Source organism: Osmerus eperlanus, chromosome 20, assembly GCF_963692335.1.
Source record: "Osmerus eperlanus chromosome 20, fOsmEpe2.1, whole genome shotgun sequence".
NCBI classification, from domain to species: Eukaryota; Metazoa; Chordata; class Actinopteri; order Osmeriformes; family Osmeridae; genus Osmerus; species Osmerus eperlanus.
Genome location: NC_085037.1, coordinates 12,514,294 through 12,530,528, shown reverse-complemented (window position 1 = coordinate 12,530,528; position 16,235 = coordinate 12,514,294). Strand labels below are relative to the sequence as shown.

Here is a 16,235-nt window from a genome sequence, read left to right as displayed (position 1 = left end):
CACGTGTTCAAATCCCCCCCTCCCTTGTATGTCTCCTGGATAAAACCATCTGAAGACACAACCTGCGTTAAACTCGCTGGATGCTAACTGGTTTTCCCCGTTGCGTCGTCAGGATCTTCGGAGGCCTGGTCCGGGATGTGAAGCGCAAGGCTCCGTTCTACTGGAGCGACATCCGTGACGCCTTCAGCCTGCAGTGTCTGGCCTCCGTGCTGTTCCTGTACTGCGCCTGCATGTCTCCTGTTATCACCTTCGGGGGGCTGCTGGGGGAGGCAACCAAGGGAAACATAGTGAGTCTGGCTCACCCTCACTCACCCTTCACTCTGTCTCTCTCTCTGTCTCTTTCTGTGTCTTTCAGTGTCTGTGTCTCTCTCTCTGTATCTCTGTCTCCCTATTTGTCTCTCTCTCTGTCTCTCTGTCTCTTTCTCTCTCTCTCTCTTTCTCTGTCTGTTTATCTCTTTCTCCCTTTCTGTCTGGTTTACCCTCTTTCTCTCTGTCTCCAACTCCACTTCCCATCCTCCTCCCCCACCCCTCCTCCTCCTCCTCCCCCCCTCCTCCTCTCTCACTCCTCCCCTTCCTCCTCTCCTCTCTCGTTCCAGAGTGCCATCGAGTCCTTGTTCGGGGCGTCTCTGACGGGGGTGGCGTTCTCTCTGTTTGCGGGCCAGCCCCTCACCATCCTGGGCAGCACTGGGCCCGTCCTGGTCTTTGAGAAGATCCTCTTCAAGTTCTGCAGGTGAGTCCTGCTGTCAATACTGACCCTGACTCAACACTGACCCCGACCCTAACCCAACACTGATCCTAACCCAACACTGACCCTGACCCTAACCCAACACTGATCCTAACCCAACACTGACCCTGACCCTAACCCAACACTGATCCTAACCCAACACTGACCCTGACCCTAACCCAACACTGACCCTGACCCAACACTGACCCTGACCCAACACTGACCCTGACCCTAACCCAACACTGACCCTAACCCAACACTGACCCTGACACTAACCCAACACTGACCCTAACCCAACACTGACCCTAACCCAACACTGACCCTAACCCAACACTGACCCTGACCCTAACCCAACAGTGACCCTAACCCAACACTGACCCTGACCCTAACCCAACACTGACCCTAACCCAACACTGATCCTAACCCAACACTGACCCTGACCCTGACCCTAACCCAACACTGACCCTAACCAACACTGATCCTAACCCAACACTGACCCTAACCCAACACTGATCCTAACCCAACACTGACCCTAACCCAACACTGATCCTATTCAACACTGACACTGACCCTAACCCTGCTGTCAACACTGACCCTGTGTCTCCCTGCCGCCGCCGCCCCCCCCCCCCCCCCCCCCCCCCCCCCAGTGACTACGGCCTGTCCTACCTGTCTCTGAGGACCTGCATCGGCCTGTGGACCGCCTTCCTGTGCCTGGTCCTGGTTGCCACGGACGCCAGCTCGCTGGTGTGCTACATCACACGCTTCACGGAGGAGGCCTTCGCTTCGCTCATCTGCCTCATCTTCATCTACGAGGCGCTGGAGAAGCTGGTGCACCTGGGGGAGCACTTCCCCGTCAACACGCACAGCAGCCTGGACAACCTCACCCTCTACTCGTGGGTTCCTGGTTAGGGAGCAGAGAGGATGCTGGGAGATGTAGTTTTAAGGGGCGGTTGTGTTTCAGGATGTGACAGGGATGCGAATGCGGCTGTCGTGGGTTGTGTTTGGTGTCGCGGCGCGGAGTGTGTGGGATGTGGAGTGTGTGTGCGGTCTGGGACAGTTGTCTGTGATTGTGTGTGTGTGTGTGTTGCAGGTGTCGATGTGTAATGTGTGTGTGTGTTGCAGGTGTCAGTGTGCCCCACCCAGCAATGCCTCAGAGCAGGCACTGCAGTCGTGGAACCAGACAGGACACACGCAGAACTCCATCTCCTGGAGCAGCCTCAATGTGTCGGTGAGACACACACACACACACACACACACACACACACAATGTGCTCTGACCACAGCTCTGTCTATCTCTATCCCCCTGTCTGTATCTCTCTCTCCTCTCTCTCCCCCTCCCTCTCTCACTCAGATGTGTAACTTGCTCCACGGGGAGTTTGTGGGCCCTGCCTGTGGCCAGCGTGGTCCCTTCATCCCTGACGTGCTGTTCTGGTCCATCATCCTCTTCTTCACCACCTTCCTCCTCTCCTCCTTCCTCAAGCAGTTCAAGACCGAGAACTACTTTCCCACCAAGGTGTGGCGTTCGCCCGCAAGCCCCTCCTCTACCTGTGGAAGTGTGTGTGTGTGGGTGTGTGTTAGGGAGTCAGGTGGCTGAGCGGTTAGGGAATCGGGCTAGTAATCTGAAGGTTGCCAGTTCGATTCCCGGCCGTTCAAAATGACGTTGTGGCCTTGGGCAAGGCACTTCACCCTGCTTGCCTCGTGGGGAATGTCCCTGTACTTACTGTAAGTCGCTCTGGATAAGAGCGTCTGCTAAATGACTAAAATGTAAAATGTAAATGTTAACAAGATTAACTAACTGACTACTGAGTCTTCCTGCCTGAATCTGTTTTCGGTCGGTGTGGTGATGCAGGTACGCTCCACCATCAGTGACTTTGCGGTGTTCCTGACCATCATGATTATGGTGCTGGTGGACTACCTGATGGGCATCCCTTCTCCCAAACTCCACGTCCCCGACCGCTTCGAGGTATTGCTTTAATTCTCGGGGAGGGAGAGAGGGGGAGAGGGGGAGAGGGAGAGAGGGAGAGAGGGAGAGAGGGGGAGAGGGAGAGAGGGGGAGAGGGAGAGAGGGAGAGAGGGGGAGAGGGGGAGAAGGAGAGAGGGGGGAAGACATGCAGATTCAAACCCAGGTACCGGGGCACGCATGATTTTCAGTTTTAATATTATTCAGTTATTATTTCAGTTTTTTGTATTATTATTAGTTCATGGGTATATCTTAGAGGTAGCAATCAAGCATATCAAGAAGTCGCAGCTTAATTTAGCACCTTTTATACATTTGAACTGTCATATAATCTTCTGAGGCAGTCCAGGTATATAAAGTGATGGTGTTAAATGAAGGGTATTGCGGTCCTCCCTCCAGCCCACCTCCAAGCACCGCGGCTGGCTGATCGACCCGCTGGGGGGTAACCCCTGGTGGACGCTGCTGGTGGCGGCACTGCCTGCGCTGCTGTGCACCATCCTCATCTTCATGGACCAGCAGATCACCGCTGTCATAGTCAACAGGAAGGAGCACAAGCTGAAGGTCAGGGATAGGGGCAGGGAAAGGTTGAAAAAATAAAATAAAGTACAATAAAAATAAGATTAAAAAAAAACTAGAAACGTTTGTGTTGTGTTCGAAAGGTAGAACAAGTATTTGTGATGTTTTGGGGAGGGGAGTTGAAAAAATGAAATCCCCCCCCCCCAAAAAAAAAATCAAAAGAAAGGTTAACATTTTTTGGGGGGGAAAAAAAGTTTGGAAAGGCAGCTGTGATCAGTGCCGTTTCTCTCTGTCCGTGGTACAGAAGGGCTGTGGCTACCACTTGGACCTGCTGGTGGTAGCAGTGATGCTGGGCGTGTGCTCCATCATGGGCCTGCCCTGGTTCGTGGCGGCCACCGTCCTCTCCATCTCCCACGTCAACAGCCTGAAGCTGGAGTCGGGCTGCTCCGCCCCCGGGGAACAGCCCAAGTTCCTGGGGATCCTGGAGCAACGCTTCACAGGGTTCATGATCTTCCTGCTCATGGGCTGCTCCGTGTTCATGACCTCCGCCCTCAAGGTCAGAGGTCATGGGGAGGCCTGTTTACACCAGGCCTGTTTACCGAACCTCCGTTAAATAGGGACGTTTTACGTCGTACGACAGTGATACTTTAGTGAAGGGATGTTTTTATGTAGTACTATAAACTGTGCATACAGGATATATTTATAATACCTTTCTCTTCCCCTCCCAGTTCATCCCCATGCCAGTGCTGTATGGGGTATTTCTCTACATGGGAGTGTCCTCTCTTAAAGGCATCCAGGTGAGATTAGATTCACAGAGTCCTACTAGGTACAGCCACAGATAGTGATCCTTACTTCTCCTTCCTTTAATTAAATCTCTGTCTTCCGTCACCTTCTCCATGGGTTCCCTCTCTCCCTCTCCTTCCACCTCCTCCAGTTCTTCGACCGGATCAAGCTGTTTGGCATGCCAGCCAAGCACCAGCCCGACCTGATCTACCTGCGTTACGTGCCCCTGTGGAAGGTCCACGTGTTCACCCTGGTCCAGCTCACCTGCCTGGTGCTGCTCTGGGTCATCAAGACCTCGTCTGCTGCCGTGGTCTTCCCTATGATGGTGAAACACTCTCACACACTCAGAAACACACACACACACTCAAACACACACACACACACTCAGAAACACACACACTTAGAAACACTCACACACTCAGAAACACACACACTCAGAAACACTCACACACTTAGAAACACTAAAAAAATATTGAAACCCTAGCAGCTTTGCATGCCTTGGGTTTGTTTCCTTGTTTGTCCTGACGGGACTCTGTGTTCTGCTGAAGGTGCTGGCTCTGGTCTTCATCCGGAAACTTCTCGACTTCTTCTTCACCAAGAGGGAGCTGAGCTGGCTGGACGACCTGATGCCCGAAAGCAAGAAGAAGAAAGAAGACGACAAGAAGAAGAAGGCGAGAGAGAAACTGGTAATGAGATCACGGCGCCACCTAGCTGTACGGGGAGGGTATAGCAGAGTGAGAGCGACTGACTGCAGTTCAACAGGTCACAGGTTCAAATCCCCCCTGTGGATCAAGGCCTTTGGATAGAAGTGTGACATTATTTCACCAGCAGTATCTTAGTTGGATCACAGCAAGGCCAACAGGCTGTCTCTGCTGTCAACGTCATACTGGCTTCTCTGGCCTCTGTGGCGAGTAACCATGGCAACGTTAGTTGAAATTTGCAAACTTCTGTAGTCGAGATGTTATTGTTGTGCTTTGGTATTTCATTTTGTGGTTCCTTTGTGATTTGGCTAAAGATCTTTGATCTTCTACTGAACATTTCTCTTTTTGTACATCTCTTTTATTCAAAGGAAGAAGAAAAAGGTTTACTAATGTGCAACAATAACATCTCAATTGCTTACTTTTTACATGCACTTTTTTGTGCGTCGCTTTGGATAAAAGCGTCTGTTAAACGAATAGTAAATGTGATAATGTAAATCAAATGTAATGAGTGTTCCTGGTGACAACAGGAGGCGGTGGCCCTGCTGACGGTGGGGGCGGAGCCTGGGTTGGGGGCGGAGCCTGGGTTGAAGCTCCAATATGAAGGGAGCAACCTGCTGAAGATCCCTGTCAAGTCCCTGTCAGGAAGGTTTGTACCTTGACACCCACACACACCTGTATAGGAGACAGGAAGTCACACACACACCTGTATAGGAGACAGGAAGTCACACACACACCTGTATAGGAGACAGGAAGTCACACACACACCTGTGGAGTTAGGAGTTACACCAGTGTTTCCCCTACCATTATGTTAGGGGCGCCCCCCCAACGGCAACCCCCGACCCCCCTGGAAGATGAAGTAAAAAAGTAATATTTTGATCCCCCCATGTCTTTATGGTTAAATAAATCACTGTTAGGTACTTTAACCATAGTGTCAATGTTTTCTGTTGAAGTGTTACTCTTGTTTCTGTAGAAGTTTCTCTACTGCAACTCATTCTACCTGCTCGTCAGTCGTGTGTTGTTGATGTTCGTGGTGGTAGGGATCACGCTAGCTGTGGTTTTGCTAACGTGTCTATCTTGAACAGATCGTACAGAATAGTGGCGCACACCTACCCTGGGAACGAAGAGCTGGCAGGAGTGGGTGTCTGAAGTAGGCCCTCCTCTCCTCTCCCCCCTCCTCTCCCCCCTCCTCTCCCCTCTCCTCTCCCCTCTCCTCCCCTCTCCTCTCCCCCCTCCTCTCCCATCTCCTCTCCCCCCTCCTCTCTCCCCTCCCCTCCTCTCCCCTCTCCTCTCCCCTCTCCTATCCCCCCTCCTCTCTCCTCTCCCCCCTCCTCCCCTCTCCTCTCCCCTCTCCTCTCCCCTCTCCTCTTCCCCTTCCTCTCCCTCCATAACGAGCTCTAGATAACCGCAGTCAACGCATGGCCCAAGCTGAAGCGTAACTCGGCTTTTAAGAATCAACCATTTTAAATCCCACACATCACCCTGCGTGCTGTGTTATGTGGAAGGGGAAAAAATGGTCCTGGATCAAATGTTTGGACGACGTGTAACACTGCTCGCGAAGGTTTGTGATCACTAACCTGCGGTGATCTGGTGTGGGCTCCTGGCAGGGTTGTGGAGAGACACTCGCCTTCAGGTGCAGCAGTGTGGGGCCTGCAGGTCGTGATCACAGTCACTGCTAATTAGCGCCTGGCAGAAATAGTGCCTGTTGTCTTCAGTCTGTTTGTTTACCTGGAAATGTGTCTGTCTGTCGCCTCCTGTCCTGACTTTACCTCACACACTGACACGTTTGTCTGTCGGTGTGTGTGTTTTGTGTCTGGTTATGTCTGTCTGTCTGTCTGTCTGTGTGTCTCCATGTGCATGCAGTTGTGAGCCCCCCAATGTTAACATCTCTGATGAGATGGCCAAAAGTGTGGCGTGGAAAACAACAGCTTCTGGCAGCGACTACACCCAACCTGCCCAGCGTAGCAAAAGGTAGCTATGACGACCCAACCTGCCCAGCGTAGCAAAAGGTAGCTATGACGACCCAACCTGCCCAGCGTAGCAAAAGGTAGCTATGACGACCCAACCTGCCCAGCATAGCAAAAGGTAGCTATGACGACACAACCTGTCCAGCGTAGCAAAAGGTAGCTATGACGACCCAACCTGCCCAGCGTAGCAACAGGTAGCTATGAAGACCCAACCTGCCAAGCGTAGCAACAGGTAGCTATGACGACCCAACCTGCCCAGCATAGCAACAGGTATCTATGACGACCCTTCCTGTACCAAACCTGCCCAGCGTAGCAACAGGTAGCTATGACGACCCTTCCTGTACCCAACCTGCCCAGCAACAGGTAGCTATGACGACCCTTCCTGCACCCAACCTGCCCAGCGTAGCAACGACGACCCTCCTAGGGGTCGTGAAGGAGTAGTCTACTGACCTTCCATGACACAGAACCGTTCTAGAGAGTCTCCAGGAGTTGGCAACTCCCAAAACAAAACATGAAGGAGAAACTGTATTCAACTGTGCATTCACATACGTACAAGGTGATGAGGTGACATGCTGCTATTTCGGCCAGTCTGTTGTGGGTTCACCTGGCCAGTGTTGAGGCTGTCCGCTAGGCTGCTTTCTAACCACGCTGGCACGTCTGAGCCCAGGGTGCTGGAGCAGCGTTCGCACCTGTGCGCTCCTGTCAGCAGTCCTCTGCCCTGTCAGAGCTGTGGTCCCAGAGCATGGGAATGAGTCTGGAGTTTAACTTTAGCTTCATCTTAACACCACTGCAGACACATTCTAACCCCATTCACACACACAAACACACCAAAAAAGAAAGAAAACAAAATGTCACACTCCTTCTTGACGTTATCTAACTTCCTTCTCTTCCATATGCCTCTCTTCTTTTTCTCTCTCCCTCCCTTTCTCTCGGTCTCCTCCCCTGCCTTCCTCAGCGAGGAGAAGGTGGCGTGTGTTAGGGTGGACCTGGACCCAGAAGCAGCAGGAGGCTGCAACACGGCCATAGAGACCTTCTTGTGATGGAGGAAGACGACACCTTTCTCTCTGCCCCCATTCCTCCCTCCCACCCCTCCTTATTACCCCAGAGAGGGGCAGTTGGCTAGATAGATCTGGAGCTGGGCAGCTCGTCAGGGGGTAGGGTCTCTGTTCTAGGCAACGACTGAGCTCTGACCTCCAGTAACCCACTGTTGCATTCTGAGAAATCCCTGGCCTGTGATTGGACCATGGTGACACTGCCCACCCAAATCCCCCATTTCGGGTGCTTCAAACCCCAATGTCAGGAGTCATCTTCTCATCTTCAACCACAGATACCAAAATAAGGGGCCACTCTCTAATGAGGATCTGCAGATCGTTACGGACGCTTGAACAGACTTTAATTTTGAAAAGGTGTACATTTCAGTTTCGGTTCAAAGAAATGTATTTGTTTAGATTTCATGTCGTTTCTTGTTTTATTTATGACTCATTAGATTCAGATGAGTTCGCTGGATCCCCCCCCCACCCCCCCACCCCCCACCCAACCCCAACTATTTTAATATTCAGATGAAGACACTTCAAACCAGCTACAGAAGCACACTTTATCGAAGCCATTCAGGTGGATTGTCACTTTTATCAGTGCCAACTGATTTTGCTGTATGTCAGAAGCCTGGTTCACTAGACTGCCACAAACCAACAGAATGTACACATTCAGATGCCTAACCCATAATCTCAGTAGAGTGTAAGGTGGCCAAACATGGTCTTCGGTAGAAAGATCGGTTGAGCCAAATCTTTTCACCGCTCCGTAATCACTCCATCTGCTTGACGTTCGTTTCAAAATGTCAGCGTCAAAATTGCTGCTCGCGTCAAGTCGTTTTAGCCGAGGATACGTGTTTTAAACATGTTTGTTTGGTATAGAGAGCCGTAAGCGAGGTCATCCAGTTCCGGTCTGGTCGTCCCCATAGCACTTTAGCTTTTTTTGTCAGTTTGTATGAACTAGAGACCTACACAGGCTTTTGTTGTGTTTGACAGTGTTTGATGTCTGAAAATGTCACTGTGGTCCAGTGTTGACACTCAAGCCTGTCTCAAATAGTGTACATTCGTTTTATTTAATTGTAAGGATCACAACTATTTTGCTAAAATACAAAAGTAAAAACATTATACTTGTTTGGAATTGTTTTAAGTATCAGTGAACTGGGGTCACTTTCAGGACCGCTTCAAACCAATTCTGTTGCACCTGTACGTCCCGTAATTCAGTGATTACAGTATTACAAAAGTCTTTTTATGCAGAATACTTCTATTTTACTCAAAAGAAATGTATCTTTGTATTCTGTAGTTCTCATCAGCTTAGCGTGGTTCTGTGGCAGCAATAATCAACAGTGTTCAGTACCATGCTATGTGTGGATTGAGAGTTATGTGTCAAACAAAGGTTTGAGTTTGTCAAATCGTCATATAGTTTTAATGGGCATTTCAGTGTGTTGCTAACTACGGTATGAGACTAGCTTATGTGCCTTGTGAAAGCAGCACCGTGGCTTGAACTTTTACCATAAATGTATATTGTTGATGTTCAGGTACTGTAATCGCATCATGGCATCTAAACGCCAAAGACTAGTCTACTTCTGGGAGTTCCTACCTGCTGTTTATACCGGTTCAAACAGGAAGTCAGACATTTATGGCCGTCTTGATCTGAATGTCTTTGTGAAAGTCACACCATCTACCAAACTAACAACAAAACGATAAATATATATATATATATGTAACCAATATCAGCATTATTTATAATCTGTAGTTTTACTGTCAAGACACTGTTTTCATGTCACAGACACAACACAAGCCCTTCACAAATCGTCATTCTATTGATAGTTTTTAAATGCAATATATGTCAATGTTCACCAAATTATTCTAACTTTTAAAATCACAGGTGAACAACATTTGTGTACATTAACGTGAATGTTGTTGAAGCCTTTTTCCCACTCAATGTTTTGACTCATTGCAAATGTTAATTTGATGTTTGATCTGTAATATTGGTGTGCTTGGAAGGAAGGTATCACAACTTGTAGAACACATGATATTGCAGTACAATTGACTCAGTGTGTAAAACATGGTGAATATGCTCTACCAGAATGTTGCTTGCTGGTGTGCATCCAATGTGTTGATTAGTTCCAGCTACTACACTGAACTCACTAGCCTACTCCAGTAGTTATTACGGTACAGCAATGACAAGGTATAGGACAAAACCTATTTTTTTGTAACTATCGATGGAAAGCAATAAAAGTATTTCAATGTCAGACTTGTTTCTGTGTTCTGAAGCTGTTACATTATTAAGGTACTGTCTTAATCCAAGAAATTCTTTCGGGTCGAAATAACTTTTGTGTCTTGCGTTGCCCTGACGACTTTGTCACCAATACCAGCGGTGTAATGTTGTTTACAAAAATGTAAAACTAAAAAGAAATTCTGAATGCGACGGTAAATTAAATTCGTCAATTTTTTTATTTGCTCGTCATTGGAATTAGAATCTTTAACGGTTTAGTACGACGCTGTCATTTGGCTGTTTCTCGATGTACCGCTGTGAAGTTCAAGTAGCGTCCTCTACTGTGTGATTGTAGGTACTGCAGCTTAATACTGCGTAGCTTATGGCTGCTACGGTCACTGATGCTGTGTTTGCAATACATTGAGAAACTACATCTCTGCTGGTTGTTCACTAACAACACACAAGGATGTTAAAATCTGTTTAATTCAAAACTGCTTGGATGAAGTGTTTAAATGGAAGTAACTAGTTTAATATCAACTAGTTGTCAAGTTCAATATTCCATTAATATTTAGTTTCAACAGTATTAGATAAAGACAAAACATACTTATTCTGACAGAGTGGAATCTTCTCATAATGGGTTGGTATTAAACATGAACTATATTACAAACAGGTCAACCTGTCCCATATCGTCAAGGACACATTCGCGACAGCCATTTCCTATTCTACATCGACAGCCAGGAGAGGACTGCTACGAACAAAAGCGGCTTCGCCCGCCCTGCTGTCCCACAGTTGACTTCAGACGAAAAACTGACACACCTGCAGTGTGTTCCCCCCCCCCCCCCCGACTCCAGTGAACGTGATTCGGTGTGTGTGTGTAGTGTGTGTGATATCCCTCCCTGGTCAGCCCCAATGCGTTGCGTCTCGCTGCAGGGGACTTCCTGGTTCAGTTGGCAGCGTTGGCAGGCCCCTCAGGGATGAGAGACATGAAGAAGGTGATGATGAAGGACCAGGTGGAGGAGAGGAAGCCCGCGTGGATGAGGCCGTTGGGATCCTCCGGGCCTTCCTCCCCACTCTCCCCGTCATCCTCCCCCACGCCCTCATCCATGACCCGCTCCTGCGGATCACATGAACGTGGATGAAGTTAAACTGGATGGGATGATCGTGTTTGACTGTAGATCACAAGGTCGTAAGTTCAAATCAACCCCCACCCCCCTGCTAAATGTATGCCTACTGATCATGTGGCTAGTGTCATGGGGAAATGTTTCCCTATTAAATTCACCACAAATATCAGCTGTTGTCGGTAATAACTCTACACTGTATGTCATATCTCAGTCATTTCAAAACAACCATACTTTGTAAAAAAAAAAAAAAAAAACTTCAAGCATCAATCTGTGTAATTTAATGCAGGTATGAACTCAGGCAGCCACTGGAAGTTTCCCTGGACCAGTGCGGGTGAAAGGTCAGAGGTTGTGCGGTACCATCTCCTGGAGGTCGTGGTGGAGTTCTGCTTCCATCTCGTCCTGGTGCTGGCCTTCACCAGGGTTCTGCAGCTCGTTCTCTAGGTTGAAGGGAAACCAACCTGCCTGGTGCCTGGAGGAGACAAGAGGGGAGGGCAGAAAGAGAGAGAGACGGACAGCATTAGCGAACCTTTCACAACCTGACAAAACAGAATACAAACACTCCTATCCGGGAGAGAACCTCTGAAGGGTCCCACTCACAGGTAGAGCAGCACCATGGCACCCATCACCATGACGAAGCGGCTGAAGGAGGAGTAGAAGTACACCACGCTGAGCAGGATGGCGGCGCGCGACACCGCGTACACCCAGTCCAGCCAATCACGGTTGTGCTCCTCGTCGTTCAGCATCTCCCCTCCCTGAGCATTCATCTGCACGTCCGGGTCGGCCACGCCTCGCTCCTCCTGGGGAGGCCTGTTCGGAGGATCTGATTGGCGGGGCTGGGCCGACAGCGAATCAGAAGTCGGCCTGAGATGGTGAGATGAGGTAGCCATCGCCTGGCTGGAGGGAGGGAGGGAAAGGAAGTGAGGTAAAGGGAGGGAGAATGATGAGGTGACAGTCACTTGACTGACAAGGTCAACGTATGCTTTGTCATTATTTTCACCACATTAACCTTGTATTAATCTGTGATGAAAAGACTTACTAGTGCATGAGGTACTGCCGGGCATAGACCTGTTGCCACCACAGTAAGGTCATGGGGTTGAAGGTGGGGTTGAAGGTGGGGTAGGGTGGCGTGTAGGATGTAGGGCCTGGATGGCTCCACATGTATCTGCAATATAGGATACATTCATGATGAGCTCTCACACACTGAGGCCCTGATCCCTGGTCTGTCAGACTGGGGGTTTAAAGGCTCTGGAGGGAGGAGAGGCAGGCCTGCATGACTTCATTACAGATCAGAGATGATCTAGAACGATGCAAAGGAGAGAGCAACTGAGCACTTAATGAACATAAGTGTTGTGATGAGTGATATGACATAACGGTGACCCTGCTAGGGTTCCCCACCCCTGCTCAACCATCCAGAGCACTTCTGATCCTTGATAGTCTTCTGGATTTATTACATGCACTATTTGAAAGTGGCTCCGGATGAGTGTTGCTGTGTATCGACCACTTACCCTGGCATGAAAGCTGGGTGGCCGGGGTAGGGGGGAGCGGGGCCGGGGGCTGGGCCGGCCCGGTGTCTTAGACCGTCGCTGCTCTCTCCTGTAGAAGCTGATTGGCTCTCCTGGCTGGGGGAGGATCCTCGGGCACTCTGATTAATCTGGAATGAACAAGAAGAAAAGGTACTTTTAAAACATCACCACAGACATGTGTTAATGAATACGCATGATGAAACGAGTGGCAATGAGTGGTGCGATGTGACGAGATGAGGCGGGGACGATGACTCACGGTGCTGCTGGAGGGGGAGTCCTGGGGGGGCTTGTTACGGGGGCCACTGGGGCGCTGGGGGGACCCAGGGGGGCTTCGGTAGGCACACACCAGGTGAACCATGTGGTACTCATCGTGCTGAAGTCCCCAGAGCCCGGGAGGGAACACGTAATAAAAACAGACATGTTACACTGACGCATGCGCATGCTGCAAATGCCCTATCAAATTGCAGTGCATAAATATTTGTTATGAGTAAGCTTATGATTAAAACAAGCACATTTGGCTGCAGGTGCAATAAGATCTTTTCACATGACAAGATTTCTTAAAATAATGTGTGTACTTAAATTACGTCAGTAGATAAGCATTCAATGCGAGAAACAGGTCCAACTAGATTTAAAATATAAAAACAAGACTATCACACACAGATGATCAGCTTTTGCAGTACATTTACATGACGGTAACAGAAACACAATATTGCATAAACCTAACATTATTATAGATATTCCCGATGATTACAGCAGGCTGAATACGTTTGTGGCTCTGATCTTGAGAGCGACACAGGAACACACACACACCTTTCTGAGCACATCTTTCAGTGTCAGGTGATCCAGTAGAAGCTTTCCAGAATACACCAGCCTCTGGTCTTTGGAGCTCTGCGGGAGAAATGATCACACACATTAGAGGGTGCTTCTCTCCACAAAGCTTAGCCTACTTTGAGCATCTTAATCTGCAGACCCCGTTATGGTTTAACGTTAGAACATGTGCCTGAAGGAAATGGTCTGTAGAGACCGCAAGACAGAAGCCAGTCTTGGTGATTGGATAAGTGGTATTAGACATATAGTGAGGTAACGACAAGGTAACAGGTCAGTTCTTCGCCTGACCTACCGTAACCCTGTTTGGCCTATATTTTAAACAGGAACCAATGGTAACGGGAACCAGAGCTGGTCACTGCGAACAGGCTTTTGTTTTCCTCGTCACAGCAAGATCTCTTCCAGTCTACTGACGTGGTGAACCTTATAATCAGGAAGTGTCATGGTAACACGGATCAATCAGATCGCTAACAGAGAAATCTGTGTGGGCCAAGCATCACTTTGTTTACAGTGATTACTTCTACAACTACGCAGATTTGGCAATTTGGGAGTAAAGAAACGAACTCCCTGGCAGCCTGATGTCAAATCTACAGAATCTTGGGCCAGGGATCAAACGTTATTGAGATTACATTTTCGTTGTCTTGCTAAAGAACAGACCGTTCCTTGGCGCTTAACCGCTGCAGTACAGTTAGAACTGTGTACTTGTAGTCTCTGATTTACATACACTGTTTGCTTTCTTTGGATCAAAGCAAATAAAAGCTCTAATTAAGCATCCAAGGTTACTCAATGGTTCCTTGGTATTTCACCAGTGTACAGTGTGCTAACAAGTTTACAAATATACCAAAGCCATTCATACACTTCTAGTAAGGATTTAGAGAAAGGCTCATAAAAAGCCTTCATTCGTTGACAAAAGGCCACTGTAAAAAAAACAAATTTTGTCAACGTCCAGGTAGATTTCCGCTTTACCGTATCTGCGTGTTGTTTGACAGCATTCCTAAACATACATGGTTTAAACGCAAAACCAGAACCCAACCCTAACACAGGAGAAGAACTCTGTGAGTAATGTAATCTAGTTGTGGCTTCCACGAGGAACAAGTCACTAGACTAATTCCGCACGGGTGATGACGTGCACACTTACAGGTTTACTGGGGTACACATTGGAGAGATGGGTTTTGAGTTTCTCTACAGTCCAGTTCAGAAAGCAGTTGATGGTCTGGTCATCGTACTTCTGGTTGGGTGCCTTGATGACAAGGGTAACGGGGCTGTCGACGACATCCATGTCAGACCATCTGTCAAGACGGGAATACTGTCGGTTTCTAGCACAGAGCTGTACTTCTGGAGTTTGGGTGATACTGTAGTCAGCTGCACATGATCCACTGATGGACGTTGTTCAGTTGACAGGTTTTAAGCTCCCATCTCCACCTGTGTTAAGATGCAAGACGCGACATACTGTTACTGTATTTAGCTGGATAACAAGAGATAGCTAGCCCTGTGGATACGTGTGTAAAAGGGAGTCAGGTGGCTGAGCGGTGAGGGAATCGGGCTAGTAATCCGAAGGCTGCCAGTTCGATTCCCGGTCATGCCAACTGACGTTGTGTCCTTGGGCAAGGCACTTCACCCTACTTGCCTCGGGGGAATGTCCCTGTACTTACTGTCCCTGAATGTCCCTGTACTTACTGTAAGTCGCTCTGGATAAGAGCGTCTGCTAAATGACTAAATGTAATGTAAAACACAAACGCAGCTACAATTACTACTAACTAGCTAGGTCCATAGCATAACATCCCCAAACTGCGACTGTAGCATGTCGGACTGACGTTTGTGTTACGCTAGATAGTTTAAATGTGTCATGTTTAGCGTTCAGTATGGTACAGTAAATAACATTTAAAAAAGCTAGCTAGAAGGACGTCGCAATTACAGATGACCTACAACAAGCTGGCTAAGTGGCTTTTTGATTTGTAGCTAGTGCTAACTAGCTACAAATAGCTAGTTAGCACAAACTTGGTCGTGGAATCCAAATTTAATAACAACGAGAGAACATTTTATACAGAGTACGGCTACCTAAAATCACTACATGTATTCTTTAAAAACAGCTAGCCTAGGTTGGATCCCGGCCCGATGCTAACATCTGTGTCTGAAGTTGGTTCCTAGATTCTAGCGTTCAGTGCTACCGACAGTATTGTAGCTTCATTTTTCTCCAATTTAAATAAAGCCAGACACATTAGTGTACACCACAGACACAACCTCTACCCCATGACAAAGCCTACCTTAGACTTCACTGAACATTATCCCGGAATAGTATGACCTTTGAGTGTACAGTCACTACACATAATTCATCCAGCTATCTGGAGCTAAGTAGCAGCTGCAGTTGTTATTGGTTACCTGCTCGCATAGCTAGTAGCTAAATAGAGCTCCCCTCTACGGAAATGACGACATACGAACAGCTGATCAATCAGCTGATTACTGTATCTGAAATGTAGGCGAAGAGAAGTTATATTTTTATGGTAGCCTAATAATGAATGGATTCGATTTTTTGCTATGTTTTCTAGATTTAAAACTACACGATATGTACTGACAGCTACTGAGAAACAGGCTTTGATACTTTGCGTAATACAGCGACTTCTCTTGACAATGTTTAGCCTGCCATCTAGTGTAAAACCTGTAACTTGCACACAAACTGTAAAAAAAAACTTTAATAGAATCAGAATCAGAATGAGCTTTATTTGCCATCTAAGTTCACACAAACAAGCAATTTACAGTGGCAGGAAAGTGCATATGATAAACATATACGAATCTTAAATATAACAAGTAGAACATGTGCAATAGTCTAAATCATTCTAAACAATACTATACCATGTAAAATATAAAATAATATATAGAC

General features: G+C 48.0%; 2 protein-coding genes across 2 annotated transcripts in view; one reads left to right on the top strand and one right to left on the bottom strand.

The window, feature by feature from the left end:
* Positions 1-10,013, top strand: part of LOC134040678 (sodium bicarbonate cotransporter 3-like) — a 34,952-nt gene extending 24,939 nt beyond the window's left edge. Inside the window, 14 exon segments of the mRNA XM_062486701.1 lie at positions 113-287; positions 597-730; positions 1,372-1,617; positions 1,847-1,952; positions 2,076-2,237; positions 2,574-2,687; positions 3,081-3,242; positions 3,502-3,753; positions 3,926-3,994; positions 4,132-4,305; positions 4,529-4,666; positions 5,209-5,327; positions 6,542-6,649; positions 7,601-10,013. Of these exon segments, the coding sequence (XP_062342685.1) occupies positions 113-287; positions 597-730; positions 1,372-1,617; positions 1,847-1,952; positions 2,076-2,237; positions 2,574-2,687; positions 3,081-3,242; positions 3,502-3,753; positions 3,926-3,994; positions 4,132-4,305; positions 4,529-4,666; positions 5,209-5,327; positions 6,542-6,649; positions 7,601-7,685 (2,044 nt within the window). The 3' untranslated portion in view covers positions 7,686-10,013.
* Positions 10,014-10,108: 95 nt separating this feature from the next.
* LOC134040693 (homocysteine-responsive endoplasmic reticulum-resident ubiquitin-like domain member 2 protein) lies at positions 10,109-15,765 on the bottom strand. The gene is made up of 9 exons (XM_062486726.1): positions 15,622-15,765; positions 14,496-14,779; positions 13,343-13,420; positions 12,789-12,905; positions 12,515-12,660; positions 12,046-12,171; positions 11,607-11,903; positions 11,367-11,478; positions 10,109-11,002 (listed from the first exon to the last, which is right to left on the bottom strand). The coding sequence occupies exons 2-9, from the start codon at positions 14,634-14,636 to the stop codon at positions 10,832-10,834; spliced, it is 1,188 nt and encodes a 395-aa protein (XP_062342710.1). The 5' UTR covers positions 14,637-14,779; positions 15,622-15,765; the 3' UTR covers positions 10,109-10,831.
* Positions 15,766-16,235: the final 470 nt, after the last annotated feature.

Bases quoted from the DNA above. Each gene is read 5' to 3' on its own strand.
- LOC134040693 (XM_062486726.1), bottom strand. From the start codon at position 14,636: ATGGATGTCGTCGACAGCCCCGTTACCCTTGTCATCAAGGCACCCAAC. The intron at 12,172-12,514 runs GTAAGTGGTCGA...CCTATATTGCAG, and splicing joins CACCCAGCTTTCATGCCAGG to ATACATGTGGAGCCATCCAG. The intron at 11,003-11,366 runs GTACCGCACAAC...TGTGATCCGCAG, and splicing joins ACCACGACCTCCAGGAGATG to GAGCGGGTCATGGATGAGGG.